The following is a 27,281-nucleotide window of genomic DNA, read 5'->3' as shown; positions in this document are numbered from 1 at the left end:
ACTATAATGTGTATAATGACACCAAGATCATAGGGTTTTACAGGAGGCTTGTATAGGTCTAAAAAGGGCCTAAATTGGACTCTTTTTCATGATAATTATTTTTTTAAAATTGTGATACAAATGGAAAAGGCATTTCACACATCCTTCCTCCCAATGAAGTTCCTATGTGAGAAATGCCAGAACAATCTGAGAAAACAAATCTGAGATACCAAAACTATTGGCATGGAATCGCCCAGGAGTTCCAGGTAGCATTTGGAGCTGCTGCTTAATTTCACTGTTTCATTATGTTGCTGTTACTCTGATGGGGGATTGTGTCTATGTGTGTGGGGAATGTGGACAGTACAGTACTAAACATCAATGTAAAGAATTGTAGTGTCATGCCTCGCCAACATGTTCTGGTGCTTCTCAAGAAGGATTAGCCTATAGCTGCAGTAGAGGGTCTGTGTCAACACCTATATCCAGCTGACTCCATACAGATTCAATCGTGACCACCACACCACTAGCTTGACAGAGCACAGGGCTGATTTAAAACTCTAGAAGATGGCGCCGACAGACATGGTCGCCTTGTTTCTAGTTCCTAGCCAACTTTTTTTCATTGGTGTGTGTTATTTCTTACATTATTTGCTCAGAACGTTTCTTGTATTATTACCTACAGCCAAAAATAACATTGGGATATAAGATCGGCAGTCACTCACCAGAAATGCGACTTCCCTGACCTGGAACCTTTGTTTGAACTTCCCGAGGCAGATCTATTCATCCCGGGGGCTGCAACAAAACGCTGACACCGGAGAAGAGGAAAAAGAAGTGGGGCCCTAGTCAGACTCAGGCGTTGTGCATGCCATCCACCGCGCCCGAGTATATTACTTGCTTAAGTTCAGTCCCTGGACCATAAAGTAGACTCACTCAGGGCGAGGATCTCCTTCTAGAGAGACATCAGGGACTGTAGCATTCTCTGTTTTACAGAATCATGGCTCACACATATATTTTCCCCATCCATTCAGCCAGCGGGGTTCTCCATCTATCGCGCGGACAGGAAGACAGAACTCTCCGGGAAAAAGAAAGGCGGAGGGGTTTGTTTCATGATGAATAACTCATGGTGTGATTGTGATAACGTAGTCCTTTTGTTCTCCCGATCTGGAAAATCTCACCATCAAATGCCGACCGCATTATTGACTGAGATCAATTTCTTCGGTCATCGTCAATACCGTGTATATTCCACCCCCCCCCGTGTTAAACCCCAGACAGCATCCCAAGCTGTGTCCTCAGAGCATGTGCAGACCTGCTGGCTGGAGTGTTTACGGACATATTCAATCTCTCCATATCCCAGTCTGTTGTCCCCACATGCTTTAAGATGTCCACCATTGATCCTGTACCCAAGAAAGCAAAGGTAACTGAACTAAATGACTATCGCGCCGTACCGCTCACTTCTGTCATCATGAAGTGCTTTGAGAGGCTAATTAAGGACCACATCACCTCCACCTTAGCTGACACCCTAGACCCACTACAGTTCGCATACAGCCCCAACAGATCCACGGACGACACAATCGCCATTGCACAGCACACTGCCTTATCCCACCTGGGCAAGAGAAATACAGTGCATTCGGAAAGTATTCAGACCCCTTGACTTTTTCTACATTTTGTTACATTACAGCCTTATTCTAAAATAGATTAAATGTTTTTTTCCCTCAGCAATCTACACACAATACTCCATAATGACAAAGCAAAAACCGGTTTATAGACATTTTTGCAAATTTAAAAAAACCCCCCCAGAAATATCACATTTACATAAGAATTCAGGCACTTTACTCAGTACTTTGTTGAAGCACCTTTGGCAGCGAATAAAGCCTTGAGTCTTCTTGGGTATAACGCTACAAGCTTGGCACACCTGTATTTGGGGAGTTTCTCCCATTCTTCTCTGCAGATCCTCTCAAGCTCTGTCAGGTTGGATGGGGAGCGTCGCTGCACAGCTATCTTCAGGTCTCTCCAGAGATGTTCGATCAGGTTCAATTCCGGGCTCTAGCCGGGCCTCTCAAGGACATTCAGAGACTTGTCCCGAAGCCACTCCTGCTTTGTCTTGGCTGTGTGCTTAGGGTCGTTGTCCTGTTGGGAGGTGAACCTTCGCCCCAGTCTGAGGACCTGAGCTCTCTGGAGCAGGTTTTCATCAAGGATCTCTCTGTAATTTGCTCCGTTCATCTTTCCCTCGATCCTGTCTAGTCTCCCAGTCCCTGCCGCTGAAAAACATCACCACAGCATGATGCTGCCACCACCATGCTTCACCGTAGGGATGGTGCCAGGTTTCCTCCAGACGTGATGCTTGGCATTCAATCCTGTCTCTGAGCTCTACGGACAATTTCTTCGACTTGGCTTGGTCTGGTTTTTGCTCGGAGCATGCACTGTCAACTGTGGGACCTTATATGGACAGGTGTGTGCCTCTCCAAATCATCTATTTAATTTACCACATGTGGACTCCAATCAAATTGTAGAAACATCTCAAGGATGATCAATGGAAACAGGATGCACCAGAGCTCAATTTCGAGTCTTATAGCAAAGAGTCTGAATACTTACGTAAAAAAAATATTTCGGTTGATCATTTTTAATACATTTGCAAAACAGTTCTAAAAACCTATTTTCGCTTTGTCATTATGGGGTATTGTGTGTAGATTGATGAGGATTTTTTATTTTATTTTTTATCAATTTTTGAATAAGGCTGTAACGTAACAAAATGTGGAAAAAGTCAAGGGGTCTGAATACTTTCCGAATGCACTGTATATATTCCGGACTCTGACATTGCTCGTTCTGATATTTCTTAATTTCTTTCTTTTTATTTATTGGATTATGTATGTTTCACGCCTGAGAGTGCCTGTAATTATGCCAGCTGGCTGCCTACAATAATTACATACAATAATGCCTACCATTCAGCTGTTTTCTAACCTCATTGTCTGAAGCGTTAACGTTAGGTAGTAAGTGGCTACTGTGCTTGAAATTTAGCTAGCTTGTTGCTACCTGGATAGCTACTAGTAAACAATAGCTGGAACGACCTAGCGAACAGACGCGAACTGGCTGAGTCAATTCAGTGGCTAGCTTTGCACTTGGCTAGCTAACAGTAGCTGCTAGGGGTAAGTTATAACCTACATTTGTGTTTTGTTTTTACATATTGGTAGCCAGAGTCGTTCAAGGAATTCGGGACATGGGTGACTAGTTAACGTTAGCTTGGCTCTCTCTGTGTGTTCGTGCCGTGAAAGGAGGGGTTTCTTCTTTGTCTGAAAGCAATGGCTAGCTAGTATGCTAACTATTCTAGCTAACTAACTGGCTGAATAAGTTGATGACGGATTCGCTCAAGCTGTCGGTACTAACCCACAACGTTAGACACGGACACAAATGAACTGCTTGGCGTGTTGACACACTGGTGGTTTGTTGTGGTCGAGTATTGGTGCTAAACCGTGTTGTTGGGAGTCTGGCATGCCAGCTGGCTGTGGCGTCTTATGACTAGGTGCCCTGGACGATTTTCACGGAAGAATACTGTACCAAGTTAGCTGAATAAACTAAGTTAGTCTATTCCTAGAAAACATTGAACCGCTGTAGTTTACAACAATTATAGTTTCTGAGGTGGAAGTTGGGAGAGTTATATTTGGGTGTTGTGGTGAGGGAGGCCCCGCTCTCTCCTTTCCCAGATGTTTAGTTCATTTCATTTCATTCCGATCTCCTTTGCATTATTGTAGCCATTTTCTGTAGCCTGTCAACTATGCCTCTGTCTATCCCTGTTTTCTCCTATCCGCACAGGCTATACAAACGCCTCACACCGCGTGGCTGCTGCCTCTCTAACCTGGTGGTCCCTGCACGCACCACCCACGTGGAGTTCCAGGTCTCAGGCAGCCTCTGGAACTGCCGTTCTGCTGCCAACAAGGCGGAGTTCATCTCAGCCTATGCTACCCTCCAGTCCCTCGACTTCTTGGCACTGACGGAAACATGGATTACCACTGAAAACACTGCTACTCCTACTGCTCTCTCCTCGTCTGACCATGTGTTCTCGCATACCCCGAGAGCATCTGGTCAGCGGGGTGGTGGCACAGGAATCCTCATCTCTCCCAAGTGGACATTCTCTATTTTTCCCCTGACCCATCTGTCTATCTCCTCATTTGAATTCCATGCTGTCACAGTCACTAGCCCATTTAAGCTTAACATCCTTGTCATTTATCGCCCTCCAGGTTCCCTTGGAGAGTTCATCAATGAGCTTGACGCCTTGATATGTTCCTTTCCTGAGGATGGCTCACCCCTCACAGTTCTGGGGGACTTCAACCTCCCTACGTCTACCTTTGACTCATTTCTCTCTGCCTCCTTCTTTCCACTCCTCTCCTCTTTTGACCTCACCCTCTCACCGTCCCCCCCTACTCACAAGGCAGGCAATACGCTTGACCTCATCTTTACTAGATGCTGTTCTTCTACTAATCTCACTGCAACTCCCCTCCATGTCTCCGACCACTACTTTGTATCCTTTTCTCTCTCGCTCTCCTCCAACACTACTCACTCTGCCCCTACTCAGATGGTAATGCGCCGTCGCAACCTTCGCTCTCTCTCTCCCGCTACTCTCTCCTCTTCCATCCTATCATCTCTTGCCTCTGCCCAATCCTTCTCCCTCCAATCTCCTGATTCTGCCTCCTCAACCCTCCTCTCCTCCCTTTCTGCATCCTTTGACTCTCTATGTCCCCTTTCCTCCCGGCCGGCTCGGTCCTCCCCTCCAGCTCCGTGGCTTGATGACTCATTACGAGCTCACAGAACAGGGCTCCGGGCAGCCGAGCGGAAATGGAGGAAAACTAGACTCCCTGCGGACCTGGCATCTTTTCACTCCCTCCTCTCTACATTTTCTTCATCTGTTTCTGCTGCTAAGGCCACTTTCTACCACTCTAAATTCCAAGCATCTGCCTCTAACCCTAGGAAGCTCTTTGCCACCTTCTCCTCCCTGCTGAATCCCCCCCCCCCCTCTCTGTGGATGACTTCGTCAACCATTTTGAAAAGAAGTTTGACGACATCCGATCCTCGTTTGTTAAGTCAAATGACACTGCTGGTCCTGCTCACACTGCCCTACCCTATGCTTTGACTTCTTTCTCCCCTCTCTCTCCAGATAAAATCTTGCGACTTGTGACGGCCGGCCGTCCAACTCATCCTTGACCGCTGGCTATGTCCCTTCCATCTTCAAGAGAGCGAGAGTTGCACCCCTTCTCAAAAAACCAACACTCGATCCCTCTGATGTCAACAACTACAGACCAGTATCCCTTCTTTCTTTTCTCTCCAAAACTCTTGAGCGTGCCGTCTTTAGCCAACTCTCTTGCTATCTCTCTCAGAATGACCTTCTTGATCCAAACCAGTCAGGTTTCAAGACTGGTCATTCAACTGAGACTGCTCTTCTGTGTGTCACGGAGGCTCTCCGCACTGCTAAAGCTAACTCTATCTCCTCTGCTCTTGTCCTTCTAGACCTGTCTGCTGCCTTTGATACTGTGAACCATCAGATCCTCCTCTCCATCCTCTCCGAACTGGGCATCTCCGGCGCGGCTCACTCTTGGATTGCGTCCTACCTGACCGGTCGCTCCTACCAAGTGGCGTGGCGAGAAGCTGTCTCCGCACCACGTGCTCTCACCACTGGTGTCCCCCAGGGCTCAGTTCTAGGTCCTCTCCTATTCTCGCTATACACCAAGTCACTTGGCTCTGTCATATCCTCACATGGCCTCTCCTATCATTGCTACGCAGACGACACACAACTAATCTTCTCCTTTCCCCCTTCTGATAATCGCATCTCTGCATGTCTGGCAGACATATCAGTGTGGATGATGGATCACCACCTCAAGCTGAACCTTGGCTAGACGGAGCTGCTCTTCCTCCCGGGGAAGGACTGCCCGTTCCATGATCTCGCCATCACGGTTGACAACTCCGTTGTGTCCTCCTCCCAGAGTGCGAAGAGCCTTGGCGTGACCCTGGACAACACCCTGTCATTCTCCGCTAACATCAAGGCGGTGACCCGATCCTGTAGGTTCATGCTCTACAACATTCAGAGAGTACGACCCTGCCTTACACAGGAAGCGGCACAGGTCCTAATCCAGGCACTTGTCATCTCCCGTCTGGATTACTGCAACTCGCTGTTGGCTGGCCTCCCTGCCTGTGCCATTAAACCCCTACAACTCATCCAGAATGCCGCAGCCCGTCTGGTGTTCAACCTTCCCAAGTTCTCTCACGTCACCCCGCTCCTCCGCACACTCCACTGGCTTCCAGTTGAAGCTCGCATCTGCTACAAGACCATGGTGCTTGCCTACGGAGCCGTGAGGGGAACGGCACCTCCATACCTTCAGGCTCTGATCAGTCCCTACACCCAAACGAGGGCATTGCGTTCATCCACCTCTGGCCTGCTGGCTCCCCTACCTCTGCGGAAGCACAGTTCCCGCTCAGCCCAGTCAAAACTGTTCGCTGCTCTGGCACCCCAATGGTGGAACAAGCTCCCTCACGACGCCAGGACAGCGGAGTCACTCACCACCTTCCGGAGACATTTGAAACCACACCTCTTTAAGGAATACCTGGGATAGGATAAAGTAATCCTTCTACCCCACCCTTAACCCCCCCCCCCCCCCCCCCCAAAAAAAAAAAAAAAGAAACATTGTAAAGTGGTTATCCCACTGGCTATAAGGTGAATGCACCAATTTGTAAGTCGCTCTGGATAAGAGTGTAAATGTATATATATTGTTTTGTATTGCTAGGTATTACTGCACTGTTGGAGCTAGAAACACAAGCGTTTCGCTGCACCTGCGATAACATCTGCAAATCTGTGTACCCGACCAATAAAACTTTGATTTGATTTAGAGAGAAGTGCACTACTAGATTACCGTAAAAAAAAGAGAGATATGATACTTTGCTTCCCTATAAATAGCATCATAAACGTCAATGAGTCAACTGTTTTTTCCTCTCCTCACATGATGATGTTCATTTTATCTTCTTTCATCTAGATACAGTAGCTACAGTATACCAAGAAGACTGGACCAGTGTGTGTGTGGTTGTGTGTCTGTGTGTGTGTGTGCGCGCGCGTGCATGAGTGTGTGTGAGTGTATTGTTTTATATCAGATGAATGTGGGAGCTGCAGGCTACTGGTCAATTTCTGCAGTATGACTGGTTGCAGACTGGCAGCTCCCTCCTGTTTATTTCTCTTCTGTCCTCCTCGCCATTGGCCGACAGATGACTTCCTGGGCCATCCCATATCCCCAGGACAGACAGACAGAGACAGTGGGCCGGTCCAGCCCTGCTCCTCTCCTTTTCCCTCCCACAGCCTCCATTCTAGAGGCAACACTCATATTGTCCTCACAAGTGGAGCCTAACGGGAAGTTATGGCTTGGCAGACACCGTTTGTATAGAAATTACTTTTCTCCCTCTCCTCCCCTGTCCTTTTTTCCCTCCTCCCCACTTCACCCCCAGCCAGGTCCCAGCGGACTCTCCTTCTACTGCCTGGAGTTTGTCCAAGGACGCTCACTCACATCTCCCACCATGCAACTAACTAACAAGAGATTGCAGTGTCTCTGACACAGATAGGCTCTGTGGATCGGTGAGATTCAAAGCTAGAAACACAGAGGCAAAAAGAGAAGTCTCTACAGACCCAGTTGGAAGAGACTGGTTGATTCATTAGTGCACTTAAGAGTTCATGGCTTGATATGGTGGAAGATTTCATCTAAACAGAATGTCAATGGCCAACGGAGAATCATTAGCCCTTGTTGAGGGAAAAATACTGAATCAATATTATAAAATATTAATTACTTTAATCCTGAAATGGCCAATGCAGCTGTTTTTATCTCAATATCAAAACATTTCTGGGTGACAATTAAGTACCTTACTGTAATTGTTTCAATTAAAATGGTAAAAAAGAAACAAAAATAACTTCTTAGCAAAGAGCCATTTCTCAATCAAGAATTTAGCTAGGACTGTCTGGGAGTGGTCTGAGTGGGAGGGGAAACTGAAAACTAGCTGTTATTGGCAGAGAGGTTTGGAACTCTCTTTCTTATTGGTCTATAAACACATTTTTGTTTCTCCAAGTTTCTTTGCCTGAGGACAATAATGACCATATGTAGTTTGTGAAATCACTGCACTAATGACCCTATTTCAGCTAGTGAAATCATTGCAACCCTAAACAAAGAGTTGCAGTCAGTTTTGGAATGGGTGGCTAGTAATAAACTAGTCCTGAACATATCTAAAACTAAAAGGATTGTATTTGATTACTTAAGTTCTAGACCTCAGCTGAATCTGGTAATGAATGTTGTGTCACCTTAAACCAGGGGTGTCAAACGTCCGGCCCGCGGGACGGATCAGGCCCGCAAACGGGTTTAATCCGGCCCGCGAGATGATTTTGTAAAGTATAAAAATGAGCTGCAATTTTTCAATAAAAGAAACTGCCGTTCCAATTGTGTCCACTGGATGGCGCAATAGCAATTGTGTTAAGCAAGCAAACTGTTTATACCGGGCAGAGCAAATAGGTCAAGCAAGTGCAGCCAGTCCGGATGAGCTACTTTGTTTTGGCCGCGATATTTATTACGGCTTCTACTTTTAACATTATGTGCTTTGGCACCCTCATTGCCCCAATATGTCTCTGTCAAAAAAGAGAAAAGTGGACGCAGAGTGCAGAGTGTTCCAAGAAAAATTGTCATCCTTCTATTTATTCACGGAATTGAATGGGAAAGCTGTATGTTTGGTGTGTTCACAGCATGTTGCAGTGCTGAAAGAATATAACCTTCGTCGCCACTATGTGAGTCTTCATGCCGACAAATATGACAACTTTCAAGGACAGCGGAGAAGAGAGAAGGTGAATGAACTGTTGGTGGGTCTGAAGAAACAGCAGTCTGTGTTTACTCACAGCCGAGACATCAGTGACGCTGCAGTGAAAGCTAGCTACCTCATTGCTAATGAAATCGCAGTGGCTTCAAAACCATTTAGTGAGGGTGAATTTGTAAAAACATGCATGATGAAGGCAGCAGAGATTGTGTGCCCTGAAAAGCACCAGGCTTTTGCAAATATCAGCCTGACAAGAAACACAGTTGCAGACAGGATTTCCGATCTTTCAGTGGATTTGGACAGCAAGTTGAAGCAAAAAGTAAAGTCATTTATTGCGTTTTCGGTTGCAATTGATGAAAGCACAGACATTACAGATGTTGCACAACTGGCCATTTTCATCCGCGGAGTTGATGACACATTGACCGTCACCGAGGAGTTCGTGGAGTTGGTGCCGATGACAGATACAACGACAGCAGCTGATATTTTCACTGCACTCGTCGGCGCGCTGGACAGGGTCGGAGTGGACTGGTCCCGCGCTGTCAGCCTGGCTACAGATGGTGCGCCCTCAATTATCGGGAAAAAAGCAGGCGTTGTGACAAAGTTCAGAGAGAAAGTGCAATCTGCAAATGGAGGACGTGATTTTTGGACTTTTCACTGTATTTTGCACCAGGAGGCTTTGTGTTGCATGTCATTAAAGATGGATAACGTCATGAAGGTGGTCATCCAAACTGTTAATTTCATCCGATCCAGAAGCCTGAATCACCGTCAGTTTGACAGCCTTCTCAGAGAGAAAGACCACATCTATGGCCTGCCATACCACACTGAGGTAAGATGGTTAAGCCGAGGTGCTGTGCTGAGGCGTTTCTTTGATTTACGAGAAGAAATTGAACAGTTCATGGAAGAAAAGGGCAAACCAGTGTTAGAATTTAATTCCGCAGAATGGATGCAGGACCTTGCATTTATGGTGGATGTTACAGAGCACCTGAATAACTTGAACAAACAGCTGCAAGGGCGCAACAAAGTTGCCACGCAGTATTATGACAGTATTATGACAGCATTATGACAGCATACTCCTGAGTGGCGCAGTGGTCTAAGGCACTGCATCGCAGTGCTAACTGTGCCACTAGAGATCCTGGTTCGAATCCAGGCTCTGTTGCAGCCGGCCGCGACCGGGAGACTCAGGTGCGGCGCACAATTCGTCCAGGGTAGGGGAGGGAATGGCCGGCAGGGATGTAGCTCAGTGTAGAGTTTGCAACGCCAGGGTTGTGGGTTTGATTCCCACGGGGGGCCAGTATAAAAAAATAAATAATAATGTATTCACTAACTGTAAGTCGCTCTGGATAAGAGCGTCTGCTAAATGACTAAAATGTAAATGTAAAATACGTTCTTTCAAGTTGAAGCTGTCATTGTGGGAGACGCAACTCGCCGGTGGTGATGCAGCTCACTTTCCCTGTCTGAAAAATGTGTGCGCGACCCAACATGTGGCAGACATGAAGCGGTTCAAAGATAAAATAACGGGACTGTTAAGGGAGTTTGAGCAACGCTTTCAGATTTTTGGTGAACTGGAGAAAGACTTCAACGTTTTTTGTTCGCCATTCACCGTGAATCCCTCTGATCTGCCCGTCAGCATCCAACTTGAAATAATAGACTTGCAGTGTGACTCGGATTTGAAGGGCGAATTTGCCGCAGCTGGCTTGGACACATTTTATCAGAATCTCTTGCCAGGTTACCCCAACTTGACAGCCCTCGCTGCAAAACGGTTGTGCATGTTTGGAACCACATATCTTTGTGAGCAAGTTCTCTGTAATGAGCATAAATAAAACACAGCTGCGCTCAAGGCTCACGCACAAGCACTTGAATCACATCCTGAAGTTGGCTGCCACTCAGGATGTGACGCCTGATATTGATGCGCTGGTGAAAGCTAAAAGATGCCAGGTATCAGGAGTCAAATAAACTATGCAACCCCACTTAAAGTGCTGCATGAGACACCCTGATATAGTTCTGTGATCTGTGATATACTTCTGTGAATCACTGAGGCATTGTGTATTTGTGTGTTGTTTGTCCTCAGAATTTCAAATAACTTGAGGTGTTTTATGATTAATAGTGATGTTGTGCTTTTGGACACACTGTCCTCAGGCTCCAGCTTTATGTTTATATGTTTTTATGTTGATGTGCTATTGTTTTTAATTGATTTTATTTTATTTGTATATTTAACCTATTCTTGACTCTGTGGTTCTTGCACTTGTTTGGGGAACAGGATTTCATTATTTGTATCTACATTTCTGCCTGAGAAATGACACCCTGATATAGTTCTGTGATCTGTGAAACAGTTATGTGAATCACTGAGGCATTGTGTGTTTGTGTGTTTTTTCTTTAGAATTTTCAAATAAACTTGAGGTGTTTAATGATTAATAGTGATGTTGTGCTTGTACTATTTTGGACACACTGTCCTCAGGCTCCAGCTTTATGTTTTATGTTGATAGTATTAAAACAAAGAAAACAATCTGAAGTTGTTGTTTTTAAGTTATATATACCATGATTTTACCGGTCCGGCCCACTTGGGAATAGATTTTCCTCCATGTGGCCCCTGAGCTAAAATGAGTTTGACACCCCTGCCTTAAACTGTAAACGGTCATGGTCAAGGCATATTGATTCAATTGTTGTAAAGATGGGGAGAGGTCTGTCTGTGATAAAGAGATGCTCAGCATTTTTAACACCACAGTCGACCAAACAAGTCCTGCAGAGAAGGACCTAGAAAAGCTGCAGTTGGCCCAGAACAGAGCAGCATGTCTTGCCCTTCAATGTACACAGAAGGCTAATGTCAACAGTAATGACACTAATGTCAGTCTCTCACCATCATGGTTGACAACTCCACTGTGTCCCCTCCCAGAGTGCAAAGAACCTTGGCGTGAACAACATTTACATTACATTTTTGTCATTTAGCAGATGCTCTTTTCCAGTGCATTCATCTTAAGATAGGTAGGTGGGACAACCACATATCACAGGCATAGAAAGTATATTTATCCTCAATAAATGACATGAGAGAAGGTTGAAACCAGGCAGGCTGCAGCGTTCTTGATAAGTTGTAGGGGACAACACCCTGTCGTTTTCTGCAAACATCAAAGCAGTAACTTGCTCCTGCAGGTTCATGCTCTACAACATCAGTACCTCACACAGGAAGTGGCGCAGGTTCTAATCCACGCACTTGTCATCTCCCGTCTGGACTACTGCAACGCGATGTTGGCTGGGCTCCCCGCTTGTGTCATCAAACCCCTGCAATTTATCCAGAACGCTGCAGTGTTCAACCTTCCCAAGTTCTCCAATGCAATCCCACTCCTTCGCACACTCCACTGGCTTCCAGTCGAAGCTCGCATCCACTACAAGACCATGGTGCTTGCCTACGGAGCAGCAAGAGGAACTGCCCCCCCCTACCTTCAGGCTATGCTCAAACCCTACACCCCAACCCGAGCACTCCATTCTGCCACCTCTGCTCTATTGGCCCTCCCACCCCTACGGGAGGGCAGCTCCCGCTCAGCCAAGTCCAAGCTCTTCTCTGTCCTGGCACCCCAATGGTGGAACCAGCTTCCCCCTGAAGATAGGACAGCAGAGTCCCTGTCAATCTTCCAAAAACATCTGAAGCCCTACCTCTTCAAAGAGTATCTTAAATAATCCCACAGCACCCCCCCCCCCCCCACATGCTTTTCGTGAACTAACACACACACTTGACTTTTTTCCCCCTCACTAGCTCTGACTTTGCTGATAGCTACTTTATTGAGGAAAAATGTACTTACTATGACTGTGATATGTGGTTGTCCCACCTAGCTATCTGAAGATAAATGCACCAACTGTATGTCGCTCTGTATAAGAGCATCTGCTAAATGACTAAAATGAAAAAAATGTAAAATGTAAGTAGAGGAGAGATTGACTGCTTCAATTTTTGTTTTTGTGAGAAATACTATTGTGTTGAAAATTCCAAATTGTTTGTATAACCAATTTACATATAGCTCTGACAGACATCCTTACCCCACCAGACATGCCACCAGGGGTCACTTCACAGTCCCCAAATCCAGAATGAATTCAAGGTTATCTATTGTCTTATATTACATTTGTGTAGTTCAGTCCTTGAGCTGTTCTTGACTATTGATGTTCTGTATTATGTCATGTTTTATGTTTTGTGTGGACCCCAGGAAGAGTAGCTGCTGCTTCAACAACAGCTAATGGGGATCCGAATAAAATACAAAATAATACATGTCCTTCTTCTCAAATCTGGGTAGGACCTATTTTGGGAAACCCTGTTCTTAGGAGAAATACTGGATTAACATAGACAATCTAGAGTCCACAATATTGCGACAACCGTAACTATTGTCTTGGAGCTATGAGACCCTCTGTGCTAACTACCTGCTTCTACACCAGACCTGACATCATTCAGAAAGGGAGGGCCAGTGAGGGCCAGAGAGGGCCAGTGAGGGCCAGGGAAGGCCCGTGAGGGCCAGAGAGAGCGAGAGAGGGCCAGAGAGGGCCAGTGAGGACAAGAGAGGGCCAGTGAGGGCCAGAGAAGACCAGTGAGGGCCAGAGAGAGTGAGAGAGGGCCAGAGAAGACCAGTGAGGGCCAGAGAGAGCCAGTGAAGGCCAGTAAGGGCCAGAGAGAGCCAGTGTGGGCCAGAGATAGCCAGTGTAGGCGGAAGTTCCCAGACTAAGAGACTGATTTGGTTAGAAACCTGCTGACTGTGGATACTGGATAGACTGCTGACTCCAGGATTCTATTTTAGGTATTCTGTTTCCAAATGCTCAGTTCTTTCCAGGTGCTAATGTCATGGTATTTCCTTACGCTTCCTCACACTGATAAGGTATAATATGAAACGTTTGCCTTTCAGTTTTCATCCGGCCACTGGCTCCCAGTGTGGGATGATGGCTCGTTGGCGACCACAAGACTCATCAATGGCTTTTTGTGTGGTGAGGGAAAATCAATTTCATGCTTGGGCTGTCAGAACACTACAGGCCGTCTGTATTGGCATCTTGGCATGGATGTTCCCCGCACATCGCTGCATCCCACCCTCTCTCACTGTCTCCCTCCCAGCTAGGACACAACACACTGAAAAAGGACATCATCCCAACCCGAGCAGAGGACTTCAAATGTGCGTGACTAAAAAAACAACAATGAGGCTTTTACAAAATGTTTTTTCCTCCCCTAATTCCATTTTACTCCCACTCCAACACTTGGGCTTAGGCTTGTTTTTTGGCTCTGTTAAAAGGCCAGGCATACTTTCACCAACTCAGTACTGCTGCTGCAACACAACTTTATAAAAAGCTGCTGTGTGTGGGAGGAGTACATAGGTGGAGATTAGATATGTCATGAGGATTAATGATGGCCAGTGTAAAACAAATGCATAGTGTAGCAGACCATGCATGGTGCGCTCTGCCTAAAGCCATGAGACTACAGTGGGAAACATCTGTTCTGAAAGGCAGACAGACACTATCAGCTCACAGTGGGCTTTCAGGTGGATAGACCGTGTTTCTGAGCTAAACGCCTGAGACCTGCGGCAGGTTAGGAAAAATAACTGCTGTCCACCAGCCCTACCTAACTATACACACCATCCACATCCCCCACAACCAACCCACCAGCCCTACCTAACTATACACACCATCCACATCCCCCATAACCAACCCACCAGCCCTACCTAACTATACACAACATCCACATCCCCCACAACCAACCCACCAGCCCTACCTAACTATACACACCATCCACATCCCCCACAACCAACCCACCAGCCCTACCTAACTATACACACTATCCACATCCCCCACAACCAACCACTAGCCCCTGGACCACCACACCCACTCACCACCCCTCCAGACCCCCCCCTCCCCCCCCCCCCCGGCCTGATCCTCAGCAGGATCTCCACCAGCATGCCCCCCAGCATGCATCCCAGGGCCCAGTCCCCTCTCTGCTGTAGGAGGAGAGGCTGAGAAGGGCAAGTCAGCCAGGAGCTGAGGTGTCTGTGGTGGTGGAGCTGGAGACGTCAGATTAGCACCCTCAGTCTGCAGCTCTCAGACCTCACTAGCCTTGGCAGGGCACAGCAAATGAGAGTGCGTGGGTGGAGGGAGTGCTGCTGCTGGTTCTAATGGTGGAAACAGGGAACAAGAGGAAAATACTGTAGGCAGGGACTGAGAGATACAGAGAGAGAGAGAGAGAGAGAGAGAGAGACAGAGAGGAAGATAGAGACAGAGAGAGAGAGAGAGAGAGAAAGAGAGAGAGACAGAGACAGAGAGAGAGAGAGAGAGAGAGACTGAACAGATAATGAAAGAAAGAGAAGGGAGAGGTGCGAGAGATAAACAGAGACAAACAGGAAGAGAGAGAGATTTCTATATATTGTAATGGCCAACGCCATTGCTGTGCTCCAATGCGTGCAGGAAGGGCTCCTATTGGCTGATACTGGCGGAGAGAGTAACCATCATCTAAGGCAGGTTGCCCCCTAACACCGTTACCACAGCAACAGCTTGCATAATAAACAAGACCATGTGAGCGCCAGCATTTTGGAAATCCTTCCTGACAATGGGAGGTGAAATGGCTTGCCTATTCTTCTCCTTACAAATACAGACTGTTAAAGCCACTACAAGCTGCTTTCATGTCTTAGGTGAAATGTGAGTAGAAAGGATCATTCTGAAAATATTAAAAGCTCATTTATAGTTTTTTCTTTAATTTTTTCTTTAAAAAATAAATAAATAATATTTCCCTTCAACCTATATACTTATTATGGACACAGTATGCTTTACATTAGTTATCTTGTTGTTATTAGTTGTTGTTATTAGTCCCATCCTTCAGCTCCATTCAACACCTCCCATCTATCTCTTAACACCATCCATACTGGATTTCTATTTGCCATATATTTTTCAACTGTACTGTGATGTTTTACAAAAGTTCTGAACCTTTCTATTCTCATTGTTTCTACAGATCGTAAATTGAATATAAAAATGTTTGCTAAAAGTATTATTATATTATTGATCGATTGACTATGACTTTTCAGATCACCATTTATAGGTTTAATAATAAGGAACAAATTACAAGATGGCAGTTGAGCTTGTCTTCATTTTCTTGTCTACCATGGTGAGCTCTCAGCAGGCTTCCCTTGCTATTCCTTTTTTAGGCTGTGTGCTTTTCTCCTGATCAGAGCCTTTGAGCAGCCCAGGGGGTGTCATGGAGACACATCTTCTTTGTCTCTCTCTCTGACAGCTAATGGTTTCTAATGGAACTGGCAGAGTGCTGCTGTACTGTAGAGGCTGGGCTGTCTTGAGAACAGCCATACAGACAGACAGGCAGACCGACCGACAGACAGACAGAAAGGAAGCTGAGGGTCTTACCTTGGCAGGTGAAGCACTTGACGTGGAAGTGGAAATTCTGCACACGCACCACCTCTCCCTTACAGACCTCCCGGCAGCGGAGACAGTGAATGGTCGCGGCACCACGCCCGCCGTTGCTGCTCGAGCTGCCTCCGCTGTGCTGGTACGGCCCTGCTAGAGACCACAGGAGAGGAGTGGTTAGATCAGCCATCACAAGTGCTGGACAGCTGCTGTACTGTACATCTGTTCAGTTGTTAGCACAAGCAGAGCAGACACACAAAAAACAGCAATGTACACAACAGTGCGAAAAATAAGGGGCAACATCTGCAGTGGTGAATTGGATTAAAAGATACATTGTGTAAACAGAGCCAACAACCAGAAGGTGTAGCTCAAGGTCAATCTCAATGTTAAACTTCATCAGAGCTAATGAGTCAAGGAACAGACAGAAAATGTATAGTATCCCCCCCCACCCTTTCCAACCACACATACAGTACATACAAGCACTGTACACACACAACCACACTACCTTTAAGATGAAGCCACCAACCAAAGCTGACATTAAGAACCTGCACCTTTTGAGAGCGTCAGATAAAGGGTTGAGGTATGGTTGTCAGCATGGCCCTAAATCACAGGCAGGGCCATCTTTAACATGCAGCAATTAACATGCAGCCATCAGTAGGGGTGTAACGGTTCACCAAACCCACGGTTCGGTACGTCTGGCAATTTTGGGATCATGGTTCGGATTCGGTTATGGTACACCAGAAAAATGAAATTCCAACAGTTAATGTAGTTAATTTTGTTTATTTGGCAAAATACGCAACATTTAAAAGCACCCTATTTGTCGCCCAAGACCAGTTTCTGTGACATCATTCACAATGTTCCTGGCATTGTCTGTTGTGACAGGGATTGTTATGATTGGGCCTCAAGTAGAGGTCTAAAAAGTTGGACCTGTTCCGTAATGGACCTGGGGCTTTCCCACCCTGACAAATATGCATAGATACGTCCAGTTCCGTATAGACGTGGTCAGATCCGATTGAGGAAAGCAGCAGAAAAGTACATTTGTAAGCTATTTTATTAACCAGAACTAATACAGCGTGAGGGAGAGCAGGCGGAGGAGGGGCCTTATGGTGTGTGTACTGTGAGCGAGTGAATTGGGAGCTGGGAGCTGGGAGCACGGAGGAGGGAGGGAGGGAGGGAGGGAGGGAGGGAGGGAGGGAGGGAGGGAGATTAAATAAACTCCTAACTTGCTTTGCCACAAACAGAGCCTCTATGACTGTAATGGCACTTTGATGACTTGTGATTGGCGGACAACAACAACAAGCTACACGCGCCACTCTGGGCTATTCTCGTTGAGCAGTGGAGAACATACTATTAATGGAGTGGAGTGGTTGAAAAACGAGTTTTAATGACTCCAACCTAAGTGTATGTAAACTTCTGACTTCAACTGTATGTAAATGTGATATTTCAGTTTTTTGCTTTGTCATTATGGGGTATTGTGTGTCAAGGGGTCTGAATACTTTCCGAAGGCACTGTATTAATTCGGGCTCACAGTGTGGCCCGAACCGAGGTCCCAGTACCGAACTGTTCGGTAGGAATATGTGTACCGTTACAGCCCTAGCCATCAGTGATGCAGCTGCCAACCACGCATTCCTGCAACATCTGCTGTCTGCCAGAGATAACCAGGTGGGCTATTAGGAGGAGGCATAGTGGGGTGGGGGGCTGAGGAGAAGTACAAGGGGTCAAAACTGGAGAAGGGGGAGAACATGTAGAACAGATGTGCAGGTTAGGGCTGGAGTCCCATATGACACTGCTTTGCCTATGACACCCATAAATCATTGCTTTGAGACATCTGTGCGGGGTTATCATAGAGTTTGATGGTTGAGCGGAAAAGGTCTGGTAACGATAGGATTATGTATAGCTGTACACAATCTATAATTTATTAAATATTGGTTAAACCTAATGAAACCATCCACAAGATTGCACGTTTTTTCTGTCTACATCCCGAACCACAGAGCAATGCCACTTCTAAAATAGCTGAAATTAACATAACCACATGCAGTAAGATACAGTGCATTCAGAAAGTATTCACACCCCTTAACTTTTTCCATATTTTTTTGTGTTACAGCCTGAATTTAAAATTGATTAAATTCAATTGTTGTGTCACTGATCTACACACAATACCCCATAATATCAAAGCGGAATTTTGTTTGTAGATTTTTTTATTTATTAATAAAATGTTTAAAGCTGAAATGTCTTGAGTCAATATGTATTCAACCCCTTTGTTATGGCAAGCATAAATAAGCTCAAGAGTAAAAATGTGCTTAACAAATTGCATAGTAAGTTGCATGGACTCATTCCGTGTTCAATAATAGTGGTTGACACGATTTTTAATGACTACCCCATCTCTGTACCCAACACATAAAATGACCTGTAAGGTCCCTCAATCGAGTAGTGAATTCGAAGCACAGATTCAACCACAAAGACCAGGGTGGTTTTTCAATGCCTCGCAAAGAAGGGCACCGATTGGCAGATGTCTAAAAATAACAAAAGCAGGCACTGAATATCCCTTTGAGCATGGGGAAGTTATTAATGACACTTTGGATGGTGTATTAATACACCCAGTCACTACATAGATACAGGCGTCCTTACTTCCTAACTCAGTTGCCAGAGAGGAAGGAAACTGCGTAGGGATTTCATCATTAGGCCAATGGTGACTTTAAAACAGTTACAGTGTTTAATGGTTGTGATATGAGAAAACTGAGGATGGATCAACAACATTGTAGTTACTCCACAATAATAACCTAAATGACAGAGTGAAAAGAAGGAAGACTGTACTGAATAAAAATATTCCAAAATATGCATCCTGTTTGCAACAAGGCACCTAAAGGAAAATTCCACCCCAAAACTATATTTTGGTATTTGTTTCATTAGTCCATTGTTGATATAGTCCCAAAATGTTTTGCTTGTCAGCAATCAAGTTTTCAAGATACAGGGATGATTTTTGTATTTTGAATGTGGCAAAGAAATTAACTTTTAGTCCTGAAAACAAAGAGTTATGTTTGCGGCAAATCCAACACAACACATCACTGAGTACCACACTTTTCAAGTATGGTGGTGGCTGAATCATGTCATGGGTATGCTTGTAATCGGCAAGGACTAGGGAGTTTTTTGGATAAAATTTAATGGAATATACAGTGGGGAAAAAAAGTATTTAGTCAGCCACCAATTGTGCAAGTTCTCCCACTTAAAAAGATGAGAGAGGCCTGTAATTTTCATCATAGGTACACGTCAACTATGACAGACAAATTGAGAAAAAAATATCCAGAAAATCACATTGTATGATTTTTAATGAATTTATTTGCAAATTATGGTAGAAAATAAGTATTTGGTCACCTACAAACAAGCAAGATTTCTGGCTCTCACAGACCTGTAACTTCTTCTTTAAGAGGCTCCTCTTTCCTCCACTCGTTACCTGTATTAATGGCACCTGTTTGAACTTGTTATCAGTATAAAAGACACCTGTCCACAACCTCAAACAGTCAAACTCCAAACTCCACTATGGCCAAGACCAAAGAGGTGTCAAAGGACAACAGAAACAAAATTGTAGACCTGCACCAGGCTGGGAAGACTGAATCTGCAATAGGTAAGGAGTTTGGTTTGAAGAAATCAACTGTGGGAGCAATTATTAGGAAATGGAAGACATACAAGACCACTGATAATCTCCCTCGATCTGGGGCTCCACGCAAGATCTCACCCCGTGGGGTCAAAATGATCACAAGAACGGTGAGCAAAAATCCCAGAACCACACGGGGGGACCTAGTGAATGACCTGCAGAGAGCTGGGACCAAAGTAACAAAGCCTACCATCAGTAACACACTACGCCGCCAGGGACTCAAATCATGCAGTGCCAGACGTGTCCCCCTGCTTAAGCCAGTACATGTCCAGGCCCGTCTGAAGTTTGCTAGAGTGCATTTGGATGATCCAGAAGAGGATTGGGAGAATGTCATATGGTCAGATGAAACCAAAATATAACTTTTTGGTAAAAACTCAACTCGTCGTGTTTGGAGGACAAAGAATGCTGAGTTGCATCCAAAGAACACCATACCTACTGTGAAGCATGGGGGTGGAAATATCATGCTTTGGGGATGTTTTTCTGCAAAGGGACCAGGACGACTGATCCGTGTAAAGGAAATAATGAATGGGGCCATGTATCGTGAGATTTTGAGTGAAAACCTCCTTCCATCAGCAAGGGCATTGAAGATGAAACGTGGCTGGGTCTTTCAGCATGACAATGATCCCAAACACACCGCCCGGGCAACAAAGGAGTGGCTTCGTAAGAAGCATTTCAAGGTCCTGGAGTGGCCTAGCCAGTCTCCAGATCTCAACCCCATAGAAAATCTTTGGAGGGAGTTGAAAGTCCGTGTTGCCCAGCGACAGCCCCAAAACATCACTGCTCTAGAGGAGATCTGCATGGAGGAATGGGCCAAAATACCAGCAACAGTGTGTGAAAACCTTGTGAAGACTTACAGAAAACGTTTGACCTGTGTCATTGCCAACAAAGGGTATATAACAAAGTATTGAGAAACTTTTGTTATTGACCAAATACTTATTTTCCACCATAATTTGCAAATAAATTCATTAAAAATCCTACAATGTGATTTTCTGAATTTTTTTTACTCATTTTGTCTGTCATAGTTGACGTGTACCTATGATGAAAATTACAGGCCTCTCTCATCTTTTTAAGTGGGAGAACTTGCACAATTGGTGGCTGACTAAATACTTTTTTCCCCACTGTAGCTATAAGCACAGGCAAAATCCTAGATGAGGAAAACCTGGTTCAGTCTGCTTTTCAACAGACAATGGGAGACAAATTCACCTTTCAGCAGGACAATAACCTAAAACACAAGGACAAATGTACACTGGAGTTGCTTACCAAGACGTCATTGAATGTTCCTCAGTGGAATAGTTACAGTTTTGACTTAAATCGGCTTGAAAATCTATGTCAAGGCTTGAAAATGTCTGTTTAGCAATGATCAACAATCAACTTGACAGAGCTTGAAGAATAAAAATAAAAATAATTGGCAAATATTGTACAATCCAGGTGTGCAAAGCTCTTAGAGACTTACCCAAAAAGATGGGTAAGAATTTGTTTTGATTGAATCCATTTTACATTCAGTCTATAACATAACTAAATGTGGAATACGTCAAGGGGTATGAATACTTTCTGAAGGCACTGTTGCTGTTGAAGGTAAAATGCGTTTTTTGTATTCTGTTTATTCTAGTTTGCATCTCTTACATTAATATTAATTTCTTTCCTCCTCGGCAGCTCTTAAAGGGAGCTAGTCTCCTTGTATTGCACGTTGCATTGTTCCCCAAACAATGCTGGCACAATGACCACGCTAGACTAAACAGGATTGGTCTCAAAGCCATAGTGACATAATAACCAGTGATGAAAAAAGCAGAATGCAACCCAGAAATAGGACTGTGACTGTATGTGACAACAACACAGCCTGGGGAGAGATGAACAGAACATGCAATACTATCAAGCTAATTACAGGCTGGAGGTGGGGTGAAAGGAGATACAAAGCAATTAGGAAATTGTTGCGTCTGATATGAATATACTTTTATGATACTACAGGATGTTAGGATTACATCTACCTAGAGTATGTCAAATCAAATTGTATTTGTCACATGCTTCGTAGACAACAGGTGTAGACTAACAGTGAAATGCTTACTTACTGGTCAATTTCCAACAATGCAGGGTTAAAGATACGATTAAAAAAATGAAACATTGAAGTAGTGACACAAGGAATAAATACACAGTGAATAACGGATAAAAAAATGAATAGAAATAACATGGCTATATGTAGGTAGTAAAAAAGAACATGGTTATATACAGGGAGTACCAGTACCGAGTCGATGTACCAGGGTATGAGGTAATTGAGGTAGCTATGTACAGTACATATACAGTGCATTCAGAAATTATTCAGACCCCTTGACTTTCTCCACATTTTGTTACGTTACAGCATTATTCTAAAATTGATTAAATTGTTTTTTAGCCTCATCAATCTACACACAATACCCCATTATCACAAAGCAAACACAGGTTTATAGAACTTATAGCAAATGTATAAAACAAAGAAAAATAAATATCAGATTTACATAAGTATTCAGACTCAGTACTTTGTTGAAGCACCTTTGGCAATGTTTACAGCCTCAAGTCTTCTTGGGTATGACTCTACAAGCTTGGCACACATGTATTTGGGGAGTTTCTCCCATTCTTGTCTGCAGATCCTCTCAAGCTCTGTAAGGTTGGATGGGGAGCATCGATGCACAGCTATTTTCAGGTCTCTCCAGAGATGTTAGATCGCGTTCAAGTCCGGGCTCTGGCTGGACCACTCAAGGACATTCAGAGACTTGTCCTGAAGCACACTCCTGCGTTGCCTTGGCTGTGTGCTTAGGGTCGTTGTCCTGTTGGAAGGTGAACCTTCGCCCCATTCTGAGGACCTGAGCTCTCTGGAGCAGGTTTTCATCAAGGATCTCTCTGTACTTTAATCAGTTAATCTTTCCCTATATCCTGACTAGTCTCCCAGTCCCAGCTGCTGAAAAACATCCCCACAGCATGATGCTGCCACCACCATGCTTCACCGTAGGGATGGTGCCAGGTTTCCTCCAGATGTGACGCTTGGCATTCAGGCCAAAGAGTTTAATCTTGGTTTCATCAGACCAGAGAATCTTGTTTCTCATTGTATGAGAGTCCTTTAGGTGCCTTTTGGCAAACTCCAAGCGAGCTGTCATGTGCCTTTTACTGAGGAGTGGCTTCCGTCTGGCCACTCTACCATAAAGGCCTGATTGGTGGAGTGCTGCAGAGATGGTTGTCCTTCTGGAAGGTTCTCCCATCTCAACAGATAAACTCTGGAGCTCTGTCAGAGTGACCATTGGGTTCTTGGTCACCCCCCTGACCAAGGCCCTTCTCCCCCGATTGCTCAGTTTGGCCAGGTGGCCAGCTCTAGGAAGAGTCTTGGTGGTTCCAAACGTCTTCCATTTAAGAATGATGAAGGCAACTGTGTTCTTGGGGACCTTCAATGCTGCAGACCTTTTTTGGTACCCTTCACCAGATCTGTGCCTCGACACAATCCTGTCTCAGAGCTCTACGGACAATTCCTTCGACCTCATGGCTTGGTTTGTGCTCTGACATGCACTGTCAACTGTGGGACCTTATATAGACAGGTGTGTGCCTTTCCAAATCATGTCCAATCAATTGAATTTAACACAGGTGGACTCCAATCAAATTGTAGAAACATCTCAAGGATGATCAATAGAAACAGGATGCACCTGAGCTTAATTTCGAGTCTCATAGCAAAGGGTCTGAATACTTATGTAAATAAGGTATTTCTGTTTTGTTTTTTAAATACATTTGCATACATTTCTACAAACCTGTTTTTGCTTTGTCATTATGGGGTATTGTGTGTAGATTGATGAAGAAAAAATATAATTTAATCCATTTTAGAATAAGGCTGTAACAAAATGTGGAAAAAGTCAAGGGGTCTGAATACTTTCCGAATGCACTGTAGGTAGGGGAAAAGTGACTAAGCAACAGGATAGATAATAAACAGTAGCAGTAGCGAATGTGGTGATTGTGAAAATGTGTGTGTGTGTGTGTGTGTGTGTGTGTGTGTGTGTGTGAACAATACAGGAATAGTAAACAAAACATTTTTTACCAACTCGGGACATTTTGTTAGTCCCCAGGTCAAATGCTATTTCTAGGAGGTTAAGGTTAGAATTAGTTATAGGATTAGAATTAGGTTTAAGGTTAGGAGCTAGGGTTAGGTTTAGGGTTAAGGTTAGGTTTTGGGGTTAAGGTTAGGGTTAAGGTTAGCGTTAGGCGAATGCTTAGAGTTAGGGTTAGGTTTAGGGTTATGGAAAATAAGATTTTGAATGGACTGAATTTTGTGTCCCCACAAGTTTAGTTGTACAAGACTGTGTATGTGTGTGTGTGTGTGGCATCAGTATGCATGTGTGTGCATGTTACGTGTGTGTGGGCGTATGTAGTGTGTGTGTGTATGTTTGCATTGGGGTGTCAGTGTAAGTATGTGTGAGTGTGTGGGTTGAGTCCAATGTGTTTGCATAGAGTCAGTGCAAGAGAATTAGTGCAAAAAACGGTGAATGCAGGTTGTCCAGGTAGCCATTTTATTAGCTTTTAGAAGTCTTGTTTAGAAGTGTTACGCTTGGGGGTAGAAGCTGTTCAGTGTCCTGTTGGTTCCCGACTTTGGTACCGCTTGCAGTGTGGTAGCAGAGAGAACAGTCTGTGGCTTAGGTGGCTGGAGTCTTTGACTATCTTTTGGGCCTTCCTCTGACACCCGCCTCTATGGCTTTCCTCTGACACCGCCTGGTATAGAGGTCCTGGATGGCAGGGAGCTCGGCCCAAGTGATGTCCTGGGCCGTATGCACTACCATCTGTAGTGTCTTGCGGTCGGATTCCAAGCAGTTGCCATACCAAGCGTTGATGCAGCAAGTCAAGATGCTCTCGATGGTGCAGTTGTAGAACATTTTGAGGATCTGAGGGCCCATGGCAAATCTTTTCAGCCTCCTGAGGGGGAAGAGGCGTTGTTGTGCCCTCTTCACAACTGTGTTGGTGTGGTTGGACCATGATAGATCCTTAGTGATGTGGACACTTGAAGCTCTCGACCTGCTCCACCACAGCCCTGTTGATGTGAATGGAGGCATGCTCGGCCCTTCGTTTGCTATACTCTACGACCAGCTCCTTTGTCTTACTGACGTTGAGGGAGAGGTTGTTGTCTTGGCACCACACTGCCAGGTCTCTGACCTCCTGCCTATAGGCTGACTCATCGCTGTCAGTGATCAGGCCTACCACTGTCATGTCATCTGCAAACTTAATGATGGTGTTGGAGTCGTGCGTGGCAACGCAGTGGTGGGTGAACAGGGAGTACAGAAGGGGACTAAGCATGCACACCTGAGGGGCCCCCGTGTTGAGGGTTAGCGTGGCGGATGTGTTGTTGCCTACCTTCACCACCTGGGGCGGCCCTTCAGGAAATCCAGGATCCAGTTGCAGAGGGAGGTGTTCAGTCCCAGGGACCTTGGCTTAGTAATGAGCTTCGAGGGCACTATGGTGATGAATGCTGAGCTGTAGCCAATGAACAGCATTCTCATGTAGGAGTTCCTATTGTCCAAGTGGTAAAGGGCAGTGTGGAGTGCAATAGAGATTGTGTCATCTGTGGATCTGTTGGGGTAGTATGCAAATCTGGGATGATCGTGTAGATGTGAGCCATGACCAGCCTTTCAAAGCATTTCATGGCTACAGATGTGAGTGCTATGGGGCAATAGTAATTTAGACATGTTCTTGGGCACAGGGACTATGGTGGTCTGCTTGAAACATGTAGGTATTACAGACTGGGCCAGGGAGAGGTTGAAAATGTCAGTGACACTTGCCAGCTGGTCAGCACATGCTCTGAGTACGCATCCAGGTATTTCCTCTGGCCCTGCGGCCTTGTGAATGTTAACCTGTTTAAAAGTCTTACTCACATCGGCTATGGAGAGCGTGATCACACAGTCGTCCGGAACAGCTGGTGCTCTCATGCATGGTTCAGTGTTGCTTGCCTCAAAGCGGGCAAAGATGGCATTTAGCTCATCTGGTAGGCTCGTGTCATTGGTTACCTCGTGGCTGGGTTTCTCTTTGTAATCTGTGATAGTTTGCAAGCCCTGCCACATCCAACGCGCGTCAGAGCCAGTGTAGTAGGATTCGATTTTAGTCCTGTATTGACGTGGGATTTCTTATAAGCATCCGGGTTAGTGTCCCGCTCCTTGAAAGGGGCAGCTCTAGCCTTTAGCTGTGTGGATGTTGCCTGTAATTCATGGCTTCTAGTTGGGATACGTACGTACGGTCACTGTAGGGATGACATCGTCGATGCACTTATTAATGAAGCCAGTGACTGTGGTGGTAAACTCCTCAATGCCATCGGATGTATCCCGGAACATATTCCAGTCTGTGTTAGCAAAACAGTCCTGTAGCTTAGCATCCGCTTAATCGGACCACTTCCGAATTGAGCGTGTCACTGGTACCTCCTGTTTGAGTTTTTGCTTGTAAGCAGGAATCAGGCAGATAGAGTTATGGTCAGATTTCCAAATGGAGGGTGGGGGAGAGCTTTGTATGCATCTCTCATAGATGTCAGTCAGAGATGGAAATATGTACAATGTGTACAATATGTTGTACACATTGCATGGTTGACCACAAGACCTCAGAATATTCCCAGAACTGTAGGTATTAGTGATATTTCTAAACAACTAAAATAGTCCAAAGCCAAAGGGATTAAAACAGCCCTAGAGTGTGCAGAATGTCCTCTGGCTGGACCAAAATCCATCACTCATAATGCCCCATCATCACTCAATTAGGAGGTCATGTCCTCAGATCCAGCTCTACTTCTGAAACTATCTGAAATAGAGCAATTTGAAACAAAGTCTGCCAGGGCTTATCTTATCTCTCTCTAACTAGACTCTCTGTCTGGGAGGATTACTTTTTCCAATGTCTAACATTTACAGAGGGCTGAAACAGGATGGGAAGTAAAAAAAACATACAGTGCAGCCATCATGCTAGTGTGAGAATGAGGCAGTAGTGGTTTAGTGAAGCCCAGAGGAGCTGTGGTGACTGGTGGTTGGTTGACCTGCCTGCTCACTGCCTCAACGTTTCGATGAGACAGACAGACAGACAGACAGAATGACAGGCAGACATAGACTTACTGGAGATAATATATTGGCTTAGCCTGGGCTTGATAGTCACACATTACCCAGGGTTCTTGGAAAGCCACCCACTCTCAAGAGATCAAGTGGGATTTTGGACCTTTCCAGTGTCAGCACTTTGGAGGAGAAGGCAACACTAAGAGGGCGTCCCAGGACGATGTTAAGCCAGAGTCTGAAGTTGTCCAGCTGAATTTATTCACAGCAGGGCGTGATACAGAACAGCTACAGCAGCCTCATGAGTATCTGTGACATACGCAGAAGCAAAGCAGACAGCAGACAAAAGGGATCTGAAGATGAGTGGGAAAATCAACAAGTCTTCCACATGAAGGATCACCACACAATGGCCTGCTAAATAACTCACATAGTCGCCAGCCACTCAAAGGCTGCATTCA

At 45.2% G+C, this 27,281-nt stretch overlaps 1 protein-coding gene across 1 annotated transcript in view; it reads right to left on the bottom strand.

Moving 5' to 3' along the window:
• The window catches only part of LOC311136387 (actin-binding LIM protein 3-like), a gene marked incomplete at its 5' end in the record, with an annotated part of 102,982 nt that overhangs the window by 56,640 nt on the left and 19,061 nt on the right, over nt 1-27,281 (bottom strand). Inside the window, one exon of the mRNA XM_084170485.1 lies at nt 16,156-16,308. Within this exon, the coding sequence (XP_084026611.1) occupies nt 16,156-16,308 (153 nt within the window). The remainder of the gene's footprint in view (nt 1-16,155; nt 16,309-27,281) is intronic.

The sequence above is a fragment of the Coregonus lavaretus genome (genome assembly GCF_964263955.1).
Source record: "Coregonus lavaretus genome assembly, chromosome: 10".
In the NCBI taxonomy this organism is placed as follows: Eukaryota; Metazoa; Chordata; class Actinopteri; order Salmoniformes; family Salmonidae; genus Coregonus; species Coregonus lavaretus.
This window is presented reverse-complemented; position numbering and strand designations above follow the sequence as displayed.